A 26,596-nucleotide genomic window follows, 5' to 3' on the forward strand; every position below is an offset into this window, starting at 1 on the left:
GCAGCGGCATCCGCGGCCGGGACTGGGGCTCCGGGCGGTCCGGAGACACAGCGGCTCTGCTCCTTGAGCCCGGACGCTGACGTCTGGACCGCCTCGCCTCAGAGCGCGGTGTCCAAGTCTTCCGGCGCCTTGGCTGAGCGGAGCCGTGTGGCTGGGCGGAGCCCTGCGCGCCTTGTCCAGAGGCCCAGCGCACTAGAACGGTGAGTCTCCTTCGGGCGCCTCTTCCCGGCGGCCGCGGCCTCCCTTCCTTCAGGTGGGGGACGCCTCCCCCTGCCCCTGGCTTGCTACAGGTTGGGGACGTCGCCTCCTGTCCCCTCTCTTATACAGGTCAGGGACGCCTGGCCCTGTGTCTTACTTACCTCCACTCCCCCGGCCACCTCCTCCTCGCTTACTCCACTTCCCGGAGGAAACCCCAACTTCCACAGCCCTGTCTCCCCTACCGCTTTTCCCCTTCCCAGAAAGGGAAATTGCCTCTTGGATTTTCCCGCGCCACAAAGCTGTTACCTGCTTAAATTGAAAAAATCCCTTTGGTTTCCCAGCAACTCCCTTTGTCACTGTCGTGGGAAAGCTGTTTTGGGGTTCCGTGTTGAACTCTATAGAGGCCCCAGGCAGCAAGTTAAAAAAAAAAGGTTCAGATGACACGAATGTTTCCTCCCCCGCCCCTGCACTCGGTAGTTCTAGTGATTGTTCCAGACGCTGGTTGATAAAGTTGTTCCTAGTATTTGGCTTTAGGGGAACTCCAGCTGAGCGCTGGGACGGTCTTGAATGCGAACAGAAAGCACCTAAAGTATTGGTAGCCTGGTTGTATAGCATTTGTTTCTTTTGTTTCTCCCAAAACGTATTACTAAATGTCTTGCTACACAAGTACCAAATAGAAACGAGAAATAACTTCTAAAATTATGTGTTGGCCTTGTGAACTGGGCTGCTGGAATTTCATCCATTCTCCTTTGATTACTAGGGGTGATGGACGGGCTTTTCTGATTTTTGAGGTTGAGGGTCAGGTGAGGAAAGCGTGCCCTCTTCTGTGACCCAAGGAAGGAATGTGTTTCAGGCACTGGTTGCAGGTGTGATTGGTACAAGGATCACATTTGAGTTTCATCACAATATTCCTGAATTGTAACATGAGGTATTCTCTGTGATCAATTTGGATATGTGGTGCTGATAAAAGTTTTGGCCACTTGGATTTTGAAAGAAGTTGTTCAACTCCTTGCCTCCTGGACAAATAGTGCCTTAGAAGTCCCGGGAATGCCTCTTGAATTTCGATTAAAAATTAAGGCGCATCAGTTGAGTGTTTCGCTGTGTCTCCTGGCCATTGCAGGTCTTTGTATTCTAAGAATAAATTTTAAGTTTGTAAATAGTTCTTGTTTCAAAAGCTAGTAGCAAATTAAAGGTATTTTCTCAGTATTTCCTTTTACATGGTTTTACTTTAATTTCGAGTTGTGTGTTTAATCGTGTATCAATTTCTGTTGACTTGAAGTTGCCTCATTCAAAACATAACTTGTTGATTTCTTTAGTTTGACACTGAGCTTAATAGTATCCGTTGATCTTAGAGGAAAAAGATTTTGCGAATCACCCTACTTCATGCCCCCAACATTTAACAATATTCTCTTTGGATTGTAATATATATCCAAATACTAATTTTTGGATTTAAACCATGATTATGGCAAGGCTGTCTTTTGTATTTATTTATTTTGCAGTTAAAATAAGTTGGCTGTCGTTACATCCCACAATATTAATTAAGGCAATCCTTACCTTATAGCTTCACAGCTACAAAAAGGGACTTGTAATCGTGAAGTTCTTAACATACAAGTTAATGATTTAGATTTTGTTCCGTTAGTTTGTGTAGAAAGCCACATAAATGAGTAGAAAATAAGCTGTAGGAAATTTTTATTTTACAAAAACAGCCTTTTCCTTCTGTAAAGCCAAAGTTCTATCTTAAGTCTACTTTTGTAGCAGTTCCTATGACGGTATGTTAAAAAGAATCCTAACAGCATAATATTTTCTTCATACGTGCCAGATCATTTTTTATTCACTTCTATAGCTGACGGTACAACACTCTTAGTTCTTGTCTAAGAAGAATTAAAGTAGCTATTCATTATAGTTAAGTTAGGAAGATGATTTTCCCTTGAGTCATTGTGATTCTTAAAAGTAAAGGAAAAAAAATGTTTTAATTTGCCAAAGAAAGAATAAACATAAAAATATTAAATGGCACTCAAAACTGCTGTTTTTAGCTTAATTTTCTCTTTGCAGTATAGTTACATGGGACTGTATACTGTAGACTTAGAGAATGATGTCTGAAAAAGTTTATTTGGAAGGTATAAAGTTTTGAAAGCATGGAAAGTAAGGTGAAACTTGAAGGCCTCTAGATTTTTTTTTTTTTTGAGACAGCCTTAAGCTGTCACCCTGGGTAGAGTGCGGTGGCATCACAGCTCACAGCAACCTCCAACTCCTGGGCTCAAGCGATTCTCCTGCCTCCGCCTCCCAAGTAGCTGGAAGTACAGGCTCCTGCCACAATGCCCGGCTATTTTTTGGTTGTAGCCGTCATTGTTGTTTGGTGGGCCCCGGCTGGATTCAAACCCACCAGCTCAGCCGTTTGAGCCACAGGTGCCAAGCCAGGCCTCTAGATTTTTGAAGAGTGCTCACTTGTGTCTTATGCCACATTCCCACAGTGAAATTCCTTTTAAGAAATTGTAACTGATTAGACAGGTTTCATAGGCACACATAAGCTATAAAGGTCTCTTCATTTCCATAGACCTTCAAGTCTTTTGAACTAGATTAGAAGAGGGCAGTGTATAGACTGTCCAGTAAACTGAATTTTTAAACTGGGCATTTGGGTAGAAAAGGTAGACTTAGCTCAGTAACTTTTGCCTTTTCTCTTCTCACTAGTACTTTGATATATGTAGTATACTGAACAAGCAAATAGCTCATACTAATTTCTCAAAAGTGATTTTATTTTAAAAAATGGTTAAAGATTATGGCCAGCGCCCGTAGTTCAGTTGGTAGGGGACTGGCCACAGACACTGAGGCTGGTGGGCTTGAACCCAGCCTGGGCCAGCTAAACAACAGTGACAACAACAATAACAAAATAGCCAGGCGTTGTGGTGGGCCCCTGTAGTCCCAGCTACTTGGGCTGAAGCAAGAGAATCGCCTAAGCCCAAGAGTTGGAGGTTGCTGTGATCTATGATGGCAGATCACTCTACCCAGGGCGACAGCTTGAGATTGTCTCTCAAAAAAAAAGGTTGAAGATTTAAAAAGTAATTACACCTAGTGTTAAGGGTGGAGAAACTGGACTGGACTATATCATAAATTCTCTGCTTGTGGGAGTGGTCATCAGAATGCCTTTGATACGTATTGGATAACACCACAGTATCTATCGTAAAGCTTAAAAAGTTACATAACTTTTTGATCCAATAATGACATAAAATTTACCTAAGGAAAATAATTGGACTCAGAAATGTACAGGCATACTTCATTTTATAGTGCTTTGCTTTGTTGCACTTCACAGATACTGCTTATTTTGTCAATTGAAGCTTTGTGGCAACACTGTTAAGCTTAAGCAGTTCTATTTGCCACATTTTTTAAACAGGAAGTGCACATTTTATTTCCTTGTGTCACATTTTGGTAATTCTTGCCATATATTAAACTTTTTCATTATTATTACATCTGTTATGGTGATCTGTGATTAGTGATCTCTAATCACTAGTAATATCTAATGGTTTAGGGTTGCGTGATTAGTAATCTCTAATGGTTTAGGGTTGTGTGAACCACGCCTGTACGGGATGGTGAACTTAACTGATAAATGAGCCAGTTCCAACTACTTCACCAACCAGAGGCTTCCCCACCTTTATCCCTCTCCCACGTCTCCTCCCCACCTTTATCCCTCTCCCACGTCTCCTCACAACAATATTGAAATTAGACCAGTTAATAACCCTATAATGGCCTGTACAGGTTCAAGTGAAAGGACAGGCAGCACATCTCTTACTTTAAATCAAAAGCTAGAAATGATTAAGCTTCATGAGAAAGGCACGTCAAAACTGAGATAGGCTTAGCCTAGGCCTTTTGTGCCAGTTAACCAAGTAGTAAATGCAAAGGAAAAGTTCTTAAAGGAAATTAAAAGTGCTGCCTCAGTGAAAACCAAATGATAAGAAAACAAAACAGCCTTATTGCTTATATGGAGAAAGTTTTAGTGGTCTGGATAGATGAAGCCAGCCACAATGTTCCTGTAGCCATAGCGTAATCCAGAGCAAGGCCCCAACTCTCGAGAGTTCTCTGAAACCTGAGAAAGATGCTGTAGAAGAAAAATTTTAAGTTGGGAGACATCAACTCATGAGGTTTAAGGAAAAAAACTGTCTCCATAATGTCAAAGTACAAGGTGAAGCAGCAGGTGCTCATATAGAAGCTACAGCAAGTAATGGAGAAGATCTAATTAAGAGAATTGATTAGGTGACTACACCAAACAACACATTTTCAAAGTAGACAAAACTGCAAGAACATGCCATCTAGGACTTTCACTGCCTGGCTTCCAAACTTCAAAAGACAGGCTAACTCATTAGGGTCGGATGCAGTGGGTAGCCTTAAATTGAAGCTGCTGTGCATTTACCATCCTGAAAATCCTAGAGCCCTAAAGAATTATGCTAAATCTACTCTACTTGTGCTCTGTGAAGGGAACAACTGAACCTGCATGATACCACATCTGTTTACAGCATGGTTTATTGTACATTTAAAGCCCACTGTTGAGACCTATTGCTCGGAAAAAAAGATTCCTTTCAAAATATTACTGCTTGTTGACAATGCACCTGGTCACCCAAGAGCTTCAATGGCGATGTACAAGGAAATGAATGTTGTTTTCATGTGTGCCAACACGGCATCCATTCTCCAGTCATGTATCAAGGAATCATTTTTCTTTTCAAATCTTATTATTTAGGAAATACATTTTGTAAGGGTGTAGTTGCCATAGATAGTGATTCCCCAATAAATCTGGGAAAAGTAAATTGAAAACCTTCTGGAAGGAGTCACCATTCTGAAGAACCAGTTATGAAGAATGTACATGATTAATGGGGAGGTCAGGAGTTTGGAAGAAGTTGATTCTAACCCTGGTGGATGACTTTGAGAGGTTTAAGGCTTCAGTGGATGAAGTCACTGCAGATGTGATTGAAATAGCAAGAGAACATTTTTTCATGTGTTTGTTAGCCATTCGTCTGTCGTCCTAGAGAAATGCAAATCAAAACAACCCTGAGATATCATCTAACCCCAGTGAGAATGGCCCACATCACAAAATCTCAAAACTGCAGATGCTGGCGTGGATGTGGAGAGAAGGGAACACTTTTACACTGCTGGTGGGACTGCAAACTAGTACAACCTTTCTGGAAGGAAGTATGGAGAAACCTCAAAGCACTCAACCTAGACCTCCCATTTGATCCTGCAATCCCATTACTGGGCATCTACCCAGAAGGAAAGAAATCCTTTTATCATAAGGACACTTGTACTAGACTGTTTATTGCAGCTCAATTTACAATCGCCAAAATGTGGAAACAGCCTAAATGCCCACCAACCCAGGAATGGATTAACAAGCTGTGGTATATGTATACCATGGAATACTATTCAGCCATTAAAAAAAATGGAGACTTTACATCCTTCGTATTAACCTGGATGGACGTGGAAGACATTATTCTTAGTAAAGCATCACAAGAATGGAGAAGCATGAATCCTATGTACTCAATTTTGATATGAGGACAATTAATGACAATTATGGTTATGGGGGGGAAACAGAAAGAGGGAAGGAGGGAGGTGGGTGGGGCCTTGGTGTGTGTCACACTTTATGGGGGCAAGACATGATTGCAAGAGGGACTTTACCTAACAATTGCAATCAGTGTAACCTGGCTTATTGTACCCTCAATGAATCCCCAACAATAAAAAAAAAAAAGAAATAGCAAGAGAACTAGAATTAGATGTGGAGCCTGAAGATGTGACTGAATTGCTGCAATCTCATGATAAAATTTGAACAAATGAGGAGTTGCTTCTTATGGATGAGCAAAGAATGTCTTTTTTTTTTTTTTTTTTTTTTTTGAGACAGAGTCTCATTATGTCGCCCTCGGTAGAGTGCTGTGGCGTCACATCTCACAGCAACCTCAAACTCTTGGGCTTAAGTGATTCTCTTGCCTCAGCCTCCTAGTAGCTGGGACTACATGTGTCCGCCACAATGCCTGGCTTTTTTTTGTTGTTGTTATTGTCGTTGTTTAGCAGGCCCTGACCACGTTTGAACCCACTAGCCCCGGTGCATGTGGCCGACACCCTAACCAGTGAGCTGTGGGCACCAAGCCAGAATGTCATTTCTTGAGATAGACTCTACTTCTGATGAATATACTAGTAGTGTACATTGTTGAAGTGATAACAAAAGATTTAGAATAATCCATAAACTTAATTGACAAACCAGTGACAGGGCTTGAGAGGATTGATTCCAGTTTTGAAAGAAGTTCTGTATGAGTAAAATGCTATCAAATAGCATCACATGCAACAGAGAAATGTTTCTTGAATGGGAGAGTCAATTGATACGGCAAACATCACTGTTTATCTTCTTTTAAGAAATTGCTACAGCTACCACATCATTCAGCAACCACTGCCCTGATCATTCAGCAGCCATAAACATTAAGGTGAAATGTTCCACCAGCAAAAAGATTATGACTTGCTGAAGTTTCAGATGATTGTTAGTATTTCTTAGCAATAAGGTATTTTAAATTAAGGTAAATTGATTTAAATTTAATTTTTAGATGTGATGCTATTGCAAACTTAATAGATTATAATATAGTGTAAACGTAACTTTTTTATGTACTAGGAAGCAAAACGTAACATGTAATTTGCTTTATTAAGGTATTTGTTTTGTTGCAGTGGTCTGGAATCAAACCCCAAATATCTTCTAGTAAATCTGTCTTTGGGACGAGAAATAACAAAGGATGTTTACCCTAGCGTAGCATAACAATGTCATCTGTCCTCAAATTTGGAAGGTATAATGGGCCTTATATTCCATCTTCGGGTGCAGGCAGAACAACTAGTTGTTGCTTGCCTCTTCTTATGGTTTCCTTCCTCTGAATCTGTATAAGCCTTTCCTAAGAGTTCACATTAGAACAAGGCTTTGGGAACTATTTTTAACTTAAAAAAAAAATACTGTATTAAAACCAAACAAGTAAAACACAATGCCAAGTTGCTTTGCAGATTCTTTGGAATTCTGTCAAATCCATGTAATAGTGCTAGACAGAGCATGTATAACGTAGCTGTGATAAACACCTTAGTCTAGTGTAATAAATATGAAGGCAAATAAATTTTTAAATATAGTTGCATAAGCAGATTAGCAAAACATGAATAAACATAGTGTAGTACAAATTGCACAGGCTCTGAGGTCAGGTAGACTTGGGTTTGGATCTTAACCCTGTTACTTATTACTTAGGTAATCCTGGACAAGCGATTAAACGTTTTTAAGTTCCATAGTTTCAATAAACTATGGACATAGGACAATAAAACTGTTAAATAAAATACTATATAAAGCTGTTGTAATAATAACTCATTCTTACTGCCAGGCACAGTTCTTAGTGCTTTGAACATAGTAACATGTTTAATCCTCTTAGTTAACTCTCAGGTGGATTTTATTGTCAGCCCCATTTTACAGATGAGCAAAGTGAAGCACTTGCCCATTCATACCTGTAAATAAGTAACAGGGTTGGGAGTAGATGAAACGAGTTACACCCAGATCATCAGTTGAAGCACCATCACCACTTCTGAGCATTGTCTTTCCAGCCAGAACAATCTCTCATGCTTCGTAGGTGCCCATCAAAAACCAGTCAGTCTTTGAGGAGATTAAAAAGACATTTGTAGTGGTAAAAAGGTTGAGGACTACTGGAATAATCTTTTATTTGGTGAAGTGGCAGCCAGAAATTTTATTTTAAAAATGAGGCAGGGTGGGCTCTGCACCCATAGCTCAGCCATTAGGGTGCCGGCCACCTACACCAAGGCTGGCAGATTTGAACCTAGCCCGGGCCTGCCAAACAACAATGACAACTGCAATAACAACAAAAAAGCCAGGCATTGTGGTGGGCGCCTATAGTCCCAGCTACTTTGAGGCTCATGCAAGAGACTCCCTTAAGCCCAGGAGTTTGAGGTTGCTTGAGCTATGATGCCACAGCACTCTACCATGGACAACATAGTGAGACTCTGTCTCCAAAAAAAAAAAAAAAACGAGGTAGAGTGATAATTGTCTATCATATAAACTGGAACCTTACATTACATTCTATTAATATGTCTATGCTATCTGGCACATACTAGGAATTTTCCACCAGAGTGATTATCTAAAATAGAGACATGATTACATGGGCTATGAACTGCATTTAGACGTTAGCTTCTCCCTTATAAGTGCCATCATGGTTTAGAATTTGACAGTATTCCATCTGTTCATGAATGCAACAGTTTTCCATAGACAAACTAAACCTCACTTATTTTTCCAGTCATTATTAATGAAACATAGTCACTTGACCTGACAGAAGGCAGGACATAAAAATATGCTTTTTGATTCTGTTTTTTCCTGCATAAGAGAAACATCCACACTCAGCATTTGGAAGTCCTCACAGAATTTTAGACCTGGAGGAGGAAACCGAGACCCACATGGCCAAGTAACTTGCCCAGATCACACGTCTAGCAGCGGCACACGATCGCCTGGTTCCCTGTGCACTAGGGAATATAGACCAGCCAGGCTGTTCTCTGTAGCTTCTGATACTTGGAGGGACTTCAGCAACATGATTCAGTTCTTCAGATGCCTAATGAATGCTTGATATGTGAAAAGTCTTTTGCTGAGTACTTAGGAAAAGAAAATTTATATTTCTTATCTCAGTCACAGGAAACAGACATATAAACAGATAATTTTGATATAGATGAGTATGACAGTTGAGGTGCTATTCCTTTCTTAACCTTATATTTTGTCATTCTACTAAGATGACAAACTTCTTAAAAGACCTAGCTTTCTTGTATCCTCTGAGTGCTTTGCACCAATGATAGTATATACTTACAGAAGGAGGGAACAGATAACTTATAAAATAGTTCCAGGAAACCCTTGTTCCTGATAAAATAAGCAAATAATAAATAAAATAGTAGTCATGAAACAGCTCAAAACATGTTCAGAAGTTTTCTGTAAAACACTAACACAGCTAGCGTTTACTAAAAGGTGACTTGTATAGTTAGGCTATGATATATATGTGCATGAGTGTTGTATTATATGTATGTTAAGGCATTTTTTTCTTGCTATATCTACAGAGCAAGTGACAATAAAGTTACTATGAGTCTGCTAAACTGTGAAAACAGCTGTGGAGGCAGCCAGTCTGAAAGCGACTGCTGTGCCGTCATGGCCAGCTCCTGCAGTGCCACTGCGAAAGATGACAGCGTGACGGGGACTGCCAGCACGGGGAACCTCTCCAGCTCCTTTATGGAAGAGATCCAGGGATATGATGTGGAGTTTGACCCACCCCTGGAAAGCAAGTACGAATGTCCCATCTGCTTAATGGCATTACGAGAACCCGTGCAAACACCATGTGGCCACAGATTCTGCAAAGCCTGCATCATAAAATCGATAAGGTACGTGAGCATAAGAAAGATGGTGTCCTAGAACAGAACCAGATGTAGACTATGTTATTGCATAGAACACAGGACATTCTAAGAGTAGCCTTATATGTAAAAGGCTATGTAGGAAAAAAGAACACTAGACAGCAAATTGAGAGATTCTTATCCAAGTCACTACTGTGGTATGAAAGGTGACTTTTTCTTTCCTTCTCCCCTGGCCCCTGGATAAATAAGTAAATAAATACCTACTCCTTCTTCTTAAAGCAATTCTAATTGCAGACCAGGGGGTGACTCTGTGCTTTAAAGAAAATAATATTTTTAAATGCACCTTAGATGATGGTTGTGGTATTAATTACATTATGTTAGTCTTAACCATATAAAGAATGCTAACTCTGTAAGTGATCAGTTATTCCAATTTTAGCCATATTAAATTCTGTTACCTAATGTCCAAGGGCAACTGTAAAATAATCACTATGTTTAACTGAAGTATTAACTGAAGGCAGTCTTTGTAATATATCCCTTCTCCCTTCCTCCACTTCTGCTACTCTGCTGTGAATCACTCTTAGCTCTCTAACAGACCTCCCTGCTTTCCACTCTTGTCATTCATGCTGTTCTCAATACAACAGCCAGAGTGAACCCTGTAGAATAAGTAAGATGATGTCATCTCTGCCCAGAACATTGTAGTGGAGCATCTGGGAGTAAAAGCCAGTCTTCGATAGGCCCTGTGTGATGGACCCATGATTGACCTGTGGACCTCCTCTACTGCACTCTCTCCTTCCACCTGTTCCCTCTTTGCTGTTCCTTGAACATGCCAAGCATACTCCTTCTGGCCTTGGAGAGTGACTTTACTCATTCTCTCTGCTTGGAACACTGTTGCCACAGCTAACCCCTGAAGTCCCTTCAGTGTGGCTCGAATCTTACCTTCTCATAGGCCCACTGGCCACCTTGTTCATATGTGGGTATGCCTCTACCTTACTCGCCCAATATGCCCAATCTCTCTTACCAGGCTCTACTTTTCTTTTTTCTGGAGCACTCTCTGCCTTCTAAAACACCAGAAAATTTGTATTTATTGTCTGCTCCCCCTGCTGGAAGATAAGCTCCTTGTGAGTGATGGTCTAAATCTGTTTCATTTCTTGCTATTTCCCAAGTGCCAGGAACAGTGTCTGACTCACAGTAGGTACTCAGTGAATCATGGTTGTTTTGTTGTTGTTGTTGTTGTTGTTGTTGTTATTTTTGAGGCAGAGTTTCACTTTGTTGCCCTCTATAGAGTGCCATGGCATAGCTCACAGCAACCTCAAACTCTTGGGCTCAAGCAATCCTCTTGCTTCAGCCTCCTGAGTAGCTGGGACTACAGGCACCTGCCACAACTCCCAGCTATTTTTAGAGATGGGGTCTTGCTCTAGCTCAGGCTGGTCTAGAACTCCTGAGCTCAGACAATCTACCCACCTCGGCCTCCCAGAGTGCTAAGATTACAGGCGTGAGCCACTGCGCCCAGCCTATCATGGTTATTTTAACTGAATGAAAAAGTATGTGGTATTTCCACCAAGGAGTCAAATCATCTTCTAAGAAATAGACAACATTTTACTATAATTCAAAGGTAAGTGGGAATATTTTTAGGTGACTAAGGAGTGCTATACACAGCAAAAAATAAACACTGCATAGAGGAGAAAAGAGTTTATGTTCTTCAATACATAGCCATCTAGTTATATTAGTGAAATTCTTAAGTAGGTTGAGTCCCATCCCTGGAAAATCATTAGTCTCCTAAGATTTTATTTCTCAACTTTTTACATTAACTTTTCTATAAAACTGAAATTTAGAGTAACTATAACAGTACTCAAGACTTGGCTTAGTTTAAGTTACAAGGAATCATTGGTCTTGTTTCAATGTTGGAGAAAAATGTGTTACCCAGTGTCGACAAGATCTGTTTAGAGTAGATTTTCTCACCCTTGATTGGTATTTTGGGCTCCTTGCCACTGTTGATATTTTGGGCTGATGGTTCTTTGTTGTGAGAGAATGTCCCGTGTGTGGGACATTCTGCAGCAGCATCCCCGGCCTCTGCTCTATAGAAGCTGGTCAGATCTGCCCTCTTCTCCCCCAGCTGGGAAACCCAAAATGTCCCCTGCAGGGCAAAAATGGCCCCCGTTGAGACTGCTTATTTAGCGTACATGTGAAAGCAGTATTAAAGGCTCTACTTTTTTCTGCTTATAATGATTTTTATTTATGTTGTATTTAGGTAAATATTGTACCATCTTATGGATCATTGCTTTTACTGTAGGTAGAAATGTGCTATATTTTGCCGAGTGTCAGCTAGGCCCAGGAAAGAAGATAATCTTCAGCTTTTTAATAGTAAGATATTCATGAAAGTAGAGGGACAGTGGTCTGAAAAGGAAATAAAACCCACAAAAGGAAGTCAGAGCGCCTTTTTTTTAATCTCCCTCTAAGCTAGACAGGACTACTTTCTTTAGCTCTAATGTTTTTAAAGTAACTGCTTTGAAATTTCTTATTAGTTAAATTCATTCAAGGTCTCAGAATTTCAATCCAATTTCATTTTCTTTGGGAGTGATTGCTAATTCTGTAGATAAAGGTTTTCAGTTTACTTCGTAGGATTCTTCTTTGCTCTTAGACATGCATCACTTTAGTTGTAGGGGTACATTTTTCTATAAATTTGTTTATGGCTTTGCTTCTCTGAACAGTTGACAGTGTGATTAATAACATGATGCAGTTTGAGCGAGGCCCCATAAAGAACAACTCTGTCTTGCACCTTTATTAGTTTTAAGCCATTTGACATTAGACACTATTTTTTAATTACTTTTTTACCTGTCACAGTACATTGCAATGTTGAGCACATAGAACAAATGTTTGATTAAAGCTTCATAGCCCACCCAACCTGTCGCATTTTGTGAGTGAAGGTTGAGACATCCCCAAAAATTAAAGGGGATTGACAGATACTCAGGCTTCCTGAGGATGTTTTTTTCCATCATAAAACAGAATAAGCCATTGGGAAGCAAGACAGAGGTACTGTAACTCGTAATCACTGTTCCCTAGACATACAAATAAAGCAAAACTTTTGTTGCCCATGACCTGGAGTGTAGCTATTTTCAGAGTAAGTTTTAAAATGTGACCTCATAAGGGTACTACTAATTGGTTTTTACCTATGACTGAGCAATATACTATAGACATGTTATTAGTATTGTCAACAGCATATTCCATCTTGCTAGTGTATTGTACAGGTGATGATAGAACAGAGGTCAGCCAGACGGCCAAACTTCCCATTCTTGACTTTCACTTCATTTTATGCCAATCAAAATACAATTTTATTCAGTTAGGGTTCTTTTTATTTTATTTTTTTTTTCATTTTTTTGCTGAAATCTATCCCACAATCTAATCTAAAATCCTATAGCTTTTGATAATCAATGTGGTATCAGTTGTACTAACATAAACTATCCATAAAATGGACAATTTATTTTGATGACATTATTCAATATAATGTGTTAAAATTTCTCTTTAGGAAATAATGGAGAGTTTACATATGTCATATATTAAAAACATATATATGTGTGTGTAAGACAGCCTTATATAGAATGTAATTTTAAACATTTTTTAATGTGAATGTTTAAATCTACTAATGGACATATCTTGTTTATTTTCATCAGGGATGCAGGTCACAAGTGTCCAATTGACAATGAAATACTGCTGGAAAATCAACTATTTCCTGACAATTTTGCAAAACGAGAAATTCTTTCTCTGACGGTGAAGTGTCCAAATGAAGGTTGTTTGCACAAGATGGAACTGAGGCATCTTGAGGTATTAAAAGTTATTTTCTAGCTATTAGCATGAATAAGAGTCGCTTTAATAGGGACTTTACTGCATCCATTTGTGTGTTACCATTACCTAGCATATAATAATTGGTTAATAAATTCTTGCTGAATTAATACCAACCCTTGTTCATTCAAGATAAATGTAAAGAGAAACCAGAAATTTCTTATTTCAACTATAAGATGCTTTGCTCCAGCATTAATTTTTTAAAAATACCAGTGTTCTTTTACAAAAGTTTTTTGGGTGAGCATTCTCTGCAATAAAACAAGAAAGGAGCATTTTAAATACAAGTGTCACATTTTAATCTTATAACTTCAGCTCTTTGAAGCAGTAAGTCCCATGTAGTCATCATCTCTGTATCCTCTCCTTACTTTTTCTTCTGTTTTTCTAAATTTTTGCTTTTCGTTATGTGCTAAATGGAATACTCCTTTAGTTTGAGATTAACTGAAGCAATCAGATAATAAAAGAATTTCCTTTTAAATAAATCAGTCTTAGCTTCGTGATTTTTACTAGTAAATAAGTGTTATTAACATCCTGTTTAAAATTAAATGTTTAAGACACTTGCAATTTTCTTCTTTTACTCGGTTCTTTCTAAAAGCATGGCTTTTCTGTACTGATTACCAGTAGTAAATTGGTAATCAGGAAATCTGACTTCTTTCCAACTTTCTTTCCTAATTAGATACATGAACTTGGTATAAACTCGTAGTCCATAATTATTACTTGAAAAATTCATTAAGCCTTTCATATTGTGAATGGTTCAATGTTATGCCTTAGACAAAGTAGGTTCAGTAGCCAGTTCTATAGAAGAGAATATGTGCCTATATTCTTAGAAGAATTTTATTTAGAAGACTTAATCGGAGCTGACAACTACTAATCACTTTTTTTCTCATTATAGGATCATCAAGCATACTGTGAGTTTGCTCTTACAAATTGTCCCCAATGCCAACGTCCTTTCCAAAAATGCGAAATTAATGTTCACATTCTCAAGGATTGTCCAAGGAGACAGGTTTCTTGTGCAAATTGTGCTAAATTGATGGCATTTGAAGAGAAAGAGGCATGTACTGACTTGGATTTGTTAATTCCACTACTTTAAAAGAACTTTTTAATGTATATTTGAGGGGGTTATGAGATAAGGATGTGACTGCAACTCTGAGTCAATGTTATCAATTTTGGGAAATTGAGTTTCAAGAAATAAAATTGAGTGAACCATTTAATAGATAACTGTAGAGTTTTTTATGTGCATATTTTTTTAGAAAACATTGTTTATACTAGTTGCCACTGTTGTAGATCTGCACAGAAGCTTGAAGGCAAGGCATCTGCTGATTGACTTTTCTGTGTGATGTTTAATGACTGATCTTGGATTAGAGACAAACCAGTAGAATGATTACTTTATAACACTTATACAGAATTATTTTGAAAATGAGAATGGGTTGTTAACAGCTGTTAAAAAAATAAGTTAAATGCCACAAATTATGTTTCCCTGGTGATAATGTATCATGGTATAGAGATATACACACAGTGTATTCACTTTTTGGTACATATGTTAAGCTTCAATTAAAAAGCATCTTTTAAAAAGAAACTTTAGGATGCCTGACAGTTTCATGAAGAAATTGCTTTTCCTGTTTTTTTTTTTTTTTCCGTTCAGAAACTGAGATTCAGAGAGGTTACTTTCTGAGGATAATATTGTCACTGACAGTGCTGACAGTGAAATAGTAGTCCTTGATCCCTATCCCATGTAATCTTTACTAAAGTAAACTATATGTAATTTATGTTCTTTTATTACTATTACATACTTCATTGAGGAACCTTAGCTCTTCTAAATTTGTGTTAGGAATTTTTCCCTACTTTATTATGAGATCAAATATACTATACTCATTATCTTGATAAAATATTCAAAAAGTCAGCTGGCTCAGCACCTGTAGCTTACTGAAGCTGGCGGGTTCAAATCCAGCCCGGGCCTGCTGAACAACAATGACAAGTACAACCAAAAAAAAGTCAGCTAACTTACTAAAAATGTAGAGAAGTCCCAGTCAAATTTAGAGCAAATTGACATGTTTCTCAACTTCAGTAAATTAGATGGACTTAACTTGGAAGGTTAATTATTTCTCATTACATCAGCTAAACTAAAGTCATTGTAATTCTAGAAAACAAAGTTCACTCTTCTAGTACATCTGAAAGCCTGGGCACTTACACTCTTATGCCCTAATGTACATTTGATCTTTACCCTTATTGATAAGAATTTTAATTAAATTGTCATGCAATTGCTGAAAAATTTTATAAGAAGTGCTTTTGAAAAATGATAGCATTGGTAGATGATATCCAAAGTAGTCACAGATGTTGTACCTCTGAGGAAGTGATTTTAAATATTCTTTTTATATAATACCATATTCTGTTAATTAAATAACTGAAATAAATAACTGAAAGACTAGATGAATCTCATTATTGGCAAAGGGAAGGAAAATATCCTTTACATTATATATTACTTGCACATTCTTACTTTACATAAATTATTGTTCTTAATTTGTTCATAGTGAAAACATTACTTCTCATAAAAATTAGTGATTTTGCTTTTTTAAATTTTCTCATGCTTTTCTTATATTTTTCTCATAAAATTTAGATCCATGATCAGAACTGTCCTTTGGCAAATGTCATCTGTGAATACTGCAATACCATGCTCATCAGAGAACAGGTACCATGATTCTCCTTCATAAATTAATATTTTCATAAGTGGCTTAAACAAATTTGTTAGTTTCTTAGCTGAAAATTTAAATTAATAAGGTAAAAGGAATACAGGTTCAAGAAGTTTTAGAGCTGTGAAATTTTTTTCCCTTTTTTTAATTGAGCAATAATAATAATAATGCAAAAAAAGTAACATTCACATTGTCTGATAAGAGTATGTCTATCATAGAATGCTGTGACTCTGAGGTTCAGTAGTTTATATTTTTTTATATAAATTAACAAATACTTTCAGAAAGAACAAAATATCCAGCCTTTCTTGAGTACTTAAAATTTTTTAAGTCATTAACATAATGCCTATGTCATATATTCATGAAAATTTCCAATAACACCAGACGGTTTTAAGATTACAAGAAAAAAACAAAAGGGGCCCCATTTAAAGAAAGAACAAACTTTAAGAAATACATGTTTATATACTATGAAATGAGGACCTTAGGTGTCCAGAGACCTGCTGAATGAATAAGAGGAAGTGATAAAGTATAAGAAATCAGATTTATCCAGTAGGAGAACATTATTTCTAGCCGTAGCCTCTGAGGCATGTGGGGATGTGTCCAGGACTTGTAGCTCTTGTGTTCAGTTGTCCTGTAGGCAACTGATGTGGCATCATTAGAAGTAGTAGTTATAATAGAAAACTATATGTTTTGATTGTTAATAGAGAAAGGAAAATTCCACCTGATTGCTATCTTCTGACATTTGGGGAGTTTACCCACAAAATATGAATATTAGTCACTGAATATATGCATTTATATACCCATGAAATCTGTAAACCCAGAGATGATCATTGATTTACCTTACTAGGTAGAAGCAAGCAAGTTCTGTCTCTCAACTAAACTTTTCCATTTGTCTGTTAACAGAGGCTCTTAGTTTTTTCCAAGAAAGCCTTAATTTGAAGGTGTTAAGCCTCTTTTTGCTTTGAAGTCCCACCTCCTTGGTTTTCATTTTTGTTCTCTTTTAATATTTAAAGGAAACCATCCAGCATATTTAAGACCCAGCAAAGAAAAAATTTAATGTGGGAAAAAACATTAGACTAAGAGTCAGAAAACCAGATTTTGATCCTGACTGCTGACTGCGCTACTAACTTGCCCTTTAATCTCTGGCAAATTGACATTTTAGATAAGGGATCAGCAAACTGGCCCACTAGCCACATCTGTCCAATACATTTTTCTTCTTCTAAATAAACCTTTTTTGTTTTTTTTTTTTGAGAGTCTCACTTTCTTGCCCCCAGTAGAGTGCTGTGGTTGTCATAGCTCAGAGCAACCTCAAACTCCTGGGCTCGAGTCATCTTTTACCTCAACCTCCCAAGTAGCTAGGACTATAGGCCCCGCCACAACACCTGGCTAGTTTTTGGAGACTGAGTCTCACTCTTGCTCAGGCTGGTCTCAAACGCGTGAGCTCGCGTGAGCTACCACGCCTGGTTTTAAATAAATTTTTACTGGAACATAGCCAATGCTCACATGTATATATTGCATGTAGCTGTTTTTTGTTTTTTTTTTCTAACAACAATAGCGGAGTTAAGTACTTAGAACAGAGAGACCATACAGCCCACATTTACTATCTGGCCCAGTACAGAAAATTTTGCCAACCTTGTTCTTGAGAAGTTGAGTTAAATGATCTCTAAGGTTATTTCTGCTTGAAATATCTAAGTATAGCCTAACTAAATTTGAGAAGGAAATTTGGCATCACTTTCAAAGCGTATGATTCTGTGTAATGGATGTGGCCCTTAAAGAATGTGTCTTAGAGTCACCAAATCAAGGACTGAGACTTTCTTCATTAATGTGCTTGGAAATACCTCCTAACAGATCTGAGTCTCTTCACTGTAGCTAAAATGTGCTCCAACTAATAAAAAAGTTGACTAATGAAAGGTGGTCTTGAGGGAAGTAATGGATGTAGTCATTGGTTTCAGTGCTTATCATTGACTGGTTCCTGTTAAACGGCCTAGGCCACAGGGAAAGGCCTGATTGAGTTTGTCGAAGTTGGAATTGGCATAAGGTGTTTTTTCTCTAAAATGCCACTAGAGGGTGCCAATTCCTACCAAGAGGAACACATTCATTTTCTTGAAATGAATTTTGAGTAATTTGGAGGGGGATGTTATGAGATGTTGATATTTTAATCTTTCTGGGTTATATAATTTCTGGCTAAACTATTCACTTCTCCCAGCATGGCACAAAAACAACTGTAGACAATACGTAATTTTGTTTAGATAACATGTACATTTTCATTTTAAATGTGACCTCATCACATGAGATGCAGGGAAAAATCACTTTTCAACTTTTTTTTTTTTTTTTTGGATTTTAGATGCCTAATCATTATGATCTGGACTGCCCTACAGCCCCAATTCCATGCACATTCAGTACTTTTGGTTGTCATGATAAGGTAAGTTTTTTTTTAATTTTAATTCCTGAATATAAATCAGGAATATTCATTTATATAGTAGAGTGGAGAATACCAGCATGAGTGTAAATGTTGGTCACACAGTGTGATAAGTTGTTTAGTAGAGTCATAATTGGATGCCGTGGGCAAAAGGAAGGGCACATTTATCTATGCCTAAGGCATTCAGGCATTCTTTTTTTTTTTTGCAGTTTTTGGCTGGGGCTGGGTTTGAACCCGCCACCTCCAGCATATGGGGCTGGCGGCACCCTACTCTGTTGAGCCACAGGCACTGCCTGGCCTTTAAGCATTCTTGATGAAACTTGATGTTTGGGCTGAGTCTTGACAGATGAAAAACATCTCCAAAGACAAGGGAGAGAACACTGATAAGAGAGGGTGAGCAGGGTGCTTTGAGGAGCTACAAGTAGTTTGTTTTATGTTATTCAATCCAGTAGTAATGTATACCATTTGAGGTGGGATGGAGGTAGCAGTACCTGAGCTCTTAGAATACCAAGACCTCAAATGAGGACAGCATGGATTGTAGTGATAACAGTGAAGATAGAGCTAAGAGCCAGTATTTATTTAGGAGGGGAGATCTGTTGACCATGTGACTGACTAAATAGATATGATGGATGAAGGACTGGGAGATATCTAGAATGACTGTTGATTTCTGGGCTTGGTCACTAGGTAGATGAAGGGCCATTCAGCCAAAAAGAGTCAACATAGGAAGAACTAGTTGAAGGTAGAGGTAGGAAAAAAAAAAAAATGAGTCTTGTTTTAGTGGTATTGAGCTGCAGATATGAATTCACCCACCTAGGGACCATCCAAGTGGAGATGACTGACCTATACTCTACATGTGGCCTTAAGCTCCAAAGAGACTCAGAATATTGATTTCGGGAGCTAATTTGTGGTGATAATGGAAAATGTGATTGAGATCATATGGAGTACATACAGGAAAGTGAAGTAGACCAAGGAAAGGTTCTATGAATGAACAGTCTAAGACAGATGAATCAGGCAAGGAGAAGTTATTATTCTGGTCTTCAAAATTAGTCTCAAGATTTGTGATCAGGTATTAAATGTCTGAGAAAGATCATCATTCATGATAAGTCATTCTTTCTGGAAGGTGTAATTACATTTTTGCTTTTCCATTATACTTTTTTGTCTGGCTTATTTATAGTAAACATGCATTTAATACTTAAAAAAATAAAATGTGTAAAATAATATATGTTATGCTTGTATTTTGTGGAAAAATTCTGAATTGCATGCTTAGAGAAAAAAGACTTGAAGGAAATGTATCAAAATGCTAATGGAAGTTAGGTAAGATAATAGGTAACATTTTCTTCTGATCATAAAAATTTTCTATTTGTAAATAATATACATAAGTTTCTTTTATAATAAAAACTATTCTATTAATGTTTTTCATGTAAACAATTGGAATGTTTTTGATGACCTTAGAATAGCATGGAAACAGGAAAGATTCCAATTTGTAATAGATTTGTACAATGAGTATGATAAGTGAGGAATTGTAGGCAGTGCAGATACACTATGCTTGGCTTTAAAAGGAAGAAGAAACCAGTATTAATTAAAGGGAAACAGAAAATCAGTAGAGAGGTTTGCCTTTTCACATGGGAAAGATTTTAATAATTATATTCTGCAGGAAAGAGTTAGATGAGGAGATGGTTGAAGATGGAGAAAGGGGATCATAGAGTAAAACATCAGGGGTATGTTAGAAAGGGTCAGGGGCAGTGGCCATGTAGAGCACAGGTGGAACAGGAGCAGAGGCCTCTCTAAGTCACAAGAGAGGAATGGGTATAAATGTGGACATGTTTGTAGATGGGAGGGAAATTTATCTGAGTGAAAGTAGGGGAGTAGCCATCAGATAGCCTCAATTCAGTGAATTAAGAGACAGTTTCAAGAATCTGATGAAGGTAAAGGGAAGTTATAGAGAGTTGAAGGAAGTGGTGCTGCTACTTAAAAACCTCTTATTTGGCCTGGCCTAAGGCCTTACACTAGGTGTCTATTCCCAACCTAAGGCTTGTGCTTGATTTTTAGATGCAGAGGAATCACTTGGCACGCCACCTCCAGGAGAACACCCAGTCACACATGAGAATGTTGGCCCAGGCTGTTCATAGTTTAAGCCTTGCTTTAACTCCCATTCCTCAGCGAGATGCGTTTCCATGTGATCTTGCCTCTCCGCCTCGAATTCCCTCACAGGATTTCCAGGAAACCATTCACCAATTAGAGGGTCGCCTTGTAAGACAAGATCATCAAATCCGGGAGCTAACTGCTAAAATGGAAACTCAGAGCATGTATGTAAGTGAGCTCAAACGGAGTATTCGATCCCTTGAGGACAAAGTTGCTGAAATTGAAGCACAGCAGTGCAATGGGATTTACATATGGAAGATTGGCAACTTTGGGATGCACTTGAAATCTCAAGAAGAAGAGAGACCTGTTGTCATTCACAGCCCTGGATTCTACACAGGCAAACCCGGGTACAAGCTCTGCATGCGCTTGCACCTTCAGTTACCAACTGCTCAGCGCTGTGCAAACTACATATCCCTGTTTGTCCACACAATGCAAGGAGAGTATGACAGCCACCTCCCTTGGCCCTTTCAGGGTACCATACGCCTTACGATTCTTGATCAGTCTGAAGCACCCATAAGACAAAACCACGAAGAAATAATGGATGCCAAACCAGAGCTGCTTGCCTTCCAGCGACCCACAATCCCACGGAACCCAAAAGGTTTTGGCTATGTAACTTTTATGCATCTAGAAGCCCTAAAACAGAGAACCTTCATTAAGGATGACACATTATTAGTACGCTGTGAGGTCACTACCCGCTTTGACATGGGTAGCCTTCGGAGGGAGGGTTTTCAGCCACGAAGTACTGATACAGGGATATAGCATTCTTTCATTATTTTATTAAAAAAAAAAAAACAAACCTATCTAGAGAAACAGTGCCCTTTGTGCTGTTCCCAATAATAATATGCAAGCCAGAAAAGCAAAGGGCAAAGCAAGATGGCACACCCACTAGTGAATGTAGTTGAAGAAGTCACCTACCACTTCTTCCTGTTACAAATGCACCTGAGGGTGTTTTTACTTTGGATTCTACACGGTCAGTGCGTCTTCAAAAATGTTATGCTTCAAGTGCCTGTGGCATGTTTCAGCAGCTGTTTTGTCAGTTAGGATACCTCATTGCTATACTTCATGGACTTTTGCTCTAATGTATTTTATTGTCAGAAAGCCCGGAGTACTGTAGTTCAAGCCTTTAATAATAATGGACTTTCCTGAAAACTACAGGTTATTTTTATACTGATATATGTAATATATTAAATGTGAGAATCACTACTGTCTTGTGCGGGTGCCAGCAAGAAGAATTATTGCTCTAGAGAGTTGAGTTCTCATTTTATTTGAACTATAATCCTTGGAAATCTCAAGTTCTCATTTACTCCATTTTTTTTTTTTCCAGGTGGTTAGTAAGGTTGTTCAAGGACTAGTTTAAACCCTAAACATAACCTTCCTTATTTAGCATAAACATTATGTGTTGAATAATACTTAACTGTTTCATTCTGCCTCGCTTCACCTATCTCCTTGGGGCCACAGAATAGCATCTTCTTCAGAGTTTATGATGCTGAGAACCATGTGGATACTAGCTGCTCGTGTTATGCTATATGACCCTTTTTGTCTATTCATCTATTCATTGGAAAGTGAATTTCACAGCACTGCATATGTCTTTACTTGTTTAATGCTTAAGGGACAAGAGAATGTACACATAAAATCTCCAACATAAAAATTAAGTGACTCAGCTAGTAAACTAGTGTCACTACATTGGTGATGGGAAATGTTCGGTGTGAGCCGGAAATGTTCAGCTCTTTTGAATACCCCTTTGTTTAGTTAAATGGGACAAAGTTGATTTCCCCCAAACAGAATTTCTTACAACTTTGGTAGGTCATTGGAGGTACCTGAGAGGTCACCAAACTAAGGTTGGAAGTCATAGTGGTTGAAACACAACTTGGCTGGAGTAGGTTGCTTCAGTCCAGCAATTCTCAGGTGCATCTGTCCTATGGGATGTATTGAAATGGCCAGATGTTCCTTTCCTAACCGATGATTTAGTTCTGTTTTATGTATGTGCATATAATGGCACAGAAGGACTGTAGATGTGTAGTGGAATCCAGTTCTCAGGGAACCCCACAACTACTATAGGCTCTTACTAAGGATCTAAGGATCTAGCCACCTTTAGATTTACTCAAGATTACTTAAAGTCTGATAATGAGAGATGGTATTGTGTCTCCAGAGAGGCCAAATCAGAATCCCTGAGTAGTGTTCAAGACCAGCCCTAATTTCCAAAGAAAGCTGAAAGATCTTTCTTTGGAAAGAGAAGAGTCTTCTTCTTCGGAGAAGAGTCTGGGTTTTGGTTCCAGGCAGCCCCAGCAAGTGTCACTTAGAACTTTCCCTTTGCTTTTCTCTGTACGCTCCCTCCCCACCTCACTGTTAGGCTCCTGCTTTGCTGAGTTTGTTACAGAGTGAAAATAAAAGTCAAGCAGAGACCTCTTTTGCCTGTGCCACGTTTAGTGTCATAGGCTCAGGGCTGGTCACCAGTTTATTCCCTGGCAGTGTGTCCTTTAGCTACGCTTTCCAACTAACTCCTGAGAATCATTGCAACACCACCCTTTAGGTAGGGAAACCTGTACTTCTGCTGTTCCTGTCATTGTTTTTTTAATGAATAAATAATTGTCGAGTTCCATTTAAAAAGTAAAGAGTTACTTTTATACCTAGAAAAAGCCTTAAGGAAATTAACTAAACTTTTTGATGGCTTATTTTCTTCTTTCTTATATTTTTGACATTTTCTCCAATAAACATGTACTTTTATCAGAGAAAAGAAATTAACTGTTGCCACAAAACGTTCAGCCTTCCTCCTGCCCTCCTCCCCTGAAAGGAAATGATATTTAAAAGCTTCCTGGTCAAATTGCTATTAAAAGCATGGCTGTGCATTAGCTACTAAGAGGAGTCATTTCCTGCCTTGGTTATATTCTTTTTTCCACTAACTCAGGAGTCCTAATCAAAATAAAAACAGTTTTTTGCCTAACTTCAACTTTTCTTAAAGTTTTCCATGTGTAAAAGTAAGTTGAACTAGATATTTCTGTGGTCCCCTCCAGCCATAAAATTCTGTCTTAAGAAATTAAGTTCTAACCAGCAGAACAAACACACTCATTCAATGGTTTTGCCAGAAAAAAATGCCTTTAATTTACTCTTTGCTGACACTGATAATTTACTTCAAATGAATGTTCATTATTTGGGTCACATCTTAATTTAAATAAGCAATTTTTTAACCCCCAACATTTAGCATTTTGTAACAGACCAACCAGTTGTTTTATACTGGTTATTGTGTATATAGAGTAGAAATAAGGGTCAAGCTGTCATTCCAAATAGAAAACTTCTAAGACTTAAACTCAGAGTCATGTCTTAACCTGGAAAGCCGGATTCTTCCTTATATTTATCAAATGTCCTACTCTATTCTTTAAATATGCAGTTTCACCTAGTTGGTTTGTAAGCATTTGGGCTGTGTATTTATATTTTATTAACCACCTTTCAACATGTTCATCTTTTGACATCATTCAGGGACACTGCCAAAATTTTTATTGTTTTCCCTTTTTCTGGAGATGTCCAACACAATGTTGGATGAAACTTATTGCAAGTCATACGTTTTGCTATTGGCAAACAAGTCTGGATGTTGACTTGTAGTTTATTAGTATACTTTTTTTTTGGAGGCAGAGTCCTACTATGACACTCTCAGTAGAGTGCTATGGCGTCACAGCTCACAGCAACCTCAGACTCTTGCCTCAGCCTCCCTAGTAGCTGGGACTACAGGTGCCCGCCACAATGCCCACCTATTTTTTTTTTGTTTGTTTGTTTGCAGTTGTCATTGTTGTTTTAGCAGGCCCAGGCCAGGCTTGAACCTGCCAGCTTCAGCTTCAGTGTATGTGGCTGGCACCCTACTCCCTGAACTACAGATGCCAAGCCGGTTAATTACTTTACTTTGACACCACTGACAGTCTTTGACATACTACAGTATAACTCAACTTTTATTTTTGGTATAAATAGTAGAAAGAAAATAAAACCAAGGTGGATTTTTTTACCCTAAAGATGGACTTATGGGTGGCTCCTGTGGCTCAAGGAGTAGGGCACCGGTCCCATATGCCGGAGGTGGTGGGTTCAAACCTAGCCCCGGACAAAAACCACAAAAAAAAAAAAAAAAGATGGACTTTATATAGAGATGTTGGATGACCTCTAGCAATTAATTTTTGTGACTGGTATAAAATTAAGTTCTCCATTACTGTTTTCATGCCAACAAGTCTTAAACTAAGAGCATGCTTATGAATTGTGCATGCAGTTAGAATGCATCTTTTTTACGGAAGAGCAATTGTCATTCCTTTATCCAGGGAATCCTCCACTTTCTGGTGACCTCAACACACTTCAAATGACTAGATTTTTCTAATTTACAACCTTAAAGTACTTTTCTTCCATTCGGCTACTAATACTGCTGTTTTCTCGGCTTGCCTCAATTGCATTCTCACTCATTGTTTTATATAAAATACTATTAGGTGTTTTTTGTGATGCCTAGTTCCATAGAACCTAAGCATCGCCATTAGGAAATGAAAAAGGAACTATAAATAATTGTATTTTTCTTTTGAAACATGTTTTTTTTAAATTTTCAGAATCATGATAGAATGTAGTTAGTTTCAGAGTTGCTATGGTGTCTATCGAATGGAGTTGGCACTTCCAAATTTCCAATATCCCGAAAGATGATGTGATAAAATCAGATTGGATGGATCTTGGCAGACTGTAACACTCTATTATAGCCTGTACTTCTAGTCAATGACAAACACTTGCAAGGAGATACCTAAATTTTTTTTCACTGAATGTCACCCATGTCCTTAATGTTTTAGCGCTTTTCCTCCCACAAAATCCAGCTTATTATAAAATTCTGGAAAATATTTCTAGATGGGCAAATCCTCTCTCAAAGTGCTTTCTCAGCAGGACCCTGGCCCTGTCCTTGAAGACAAGAGGGAAGGTGGGGTGTACTTCTCTACTCTTGAGGTTTACAGCTCTAAATGTAGGTGCTTTCTTACTCTTGGAAAATCTGCAAAGCAGAACTATAGTTCTTTCTCTTCTACACTAGCCCCCAGGAGATGGTAAACTGTGTGTGGTAGAGAGAGGTGTTCCCATCACTGCTGAGTCCCCTGTACTTAGCCTGGTGCCTGGCACATAATACATATTCCATATGTAACAATGAACATTTAATGAAAGCAGTGATTGAACCTGACCGATTTCTGGTAGCTTATTTGTTGTATAAATTTTAGGTGGTAAAGCATGTTACTTCTTTTGCTTTTTTTCCTTGGCACTTTATGAAATTTCCCAAACATGCTGAAATGTTGAAAAACTTGTATAATAAACATCTACTACCTAGCATCTGCAATAACCTTTTGTTACATTTGCTTTATCACTTAATATATTGTTACTTCTACTGAGACTTCAACCTTGGTTTCTTTTTAAAAATCTCACTCCTAACATAACTGAATAACTTTAATCAAGTTGTCTTAAATTCTTTGGGGAAACTTGTGATATTTATGTTGTAACTGGAATTGTAGTTCTCACTTTAAATTTCTGTACATGTGGTATGCTGAATTTTAATCTTATTTATTTTGCCTGAAATTTTTTTATAATGGATTTATTTGAAAGTCCTTGAACAATTATGCAGAATGTTCCGATGTTATTTTCATACTTGATAAATTGTCCAATTAATTTCTCTGTTGAGAATATAATTTGGGACCCATTTTGCTTATATAAGATTCAGGGATTATGTTCCCAGAGGGCTGAAGATTAATAAATTGTGGTACATGTACACCATGGAATATTATGCAGCCTTAAAGAAAGCTGGAGACTTTACCTCTTTCATGTTTACATGGATGGAGCTGGAACATATTCTTCTTAGTAAAGTATCTCAAGAATGGAAGAAAAAGTATCCAATGTACTCAGCCCTACTATGAAACTAATTTAGGGTTTTCACATGAAAGCTATA

General features: G+C 38.1%; 1 protein-coding gene across 1 annotated transcript; it reads left to right on the forward strand.

Moving 5' to 3' along the window:
- TRAF6 (TNF receptor associated factor 6) lies at positions 1-26,596 on the forward strand. Its single transcript, XM_053560453.1, has 7 exons — positions 1-200; positions 9,295-9,612; positions 13,251-13,401; positions 14,309-14,467; positions 16,031-16,102; positions 18,445-18,522; positions 20,569-26,596. Exons 2-7 carry the CDS (start codon positions 9,317-9,319, stop codon positions 21,418-21,420), a joined length of 1,608 nt encoding a protein of 535 aa, XP_053416428.1. The 5' UTR covers positions 1-200; positions 9,295-9,316; the 3' UTR covers positions 21,421-26,596.

The sequence above is a fragment of the Nycticebus coucang genome, chromosome 14 (genome assembly GCF_027406575.1).
Source record: "Nycticebus coucang isolate mNycCou1 chromosome 14, mNycCou1.pri, whole genome shotgun sequence".
NCBI classification, from domain to species: domain Eukaryota; kingdom Metazoa; phylum Chordata; class Mammalia; order Primates; family Lorisidae; genus Nycticebus; species Nycticebus coucang.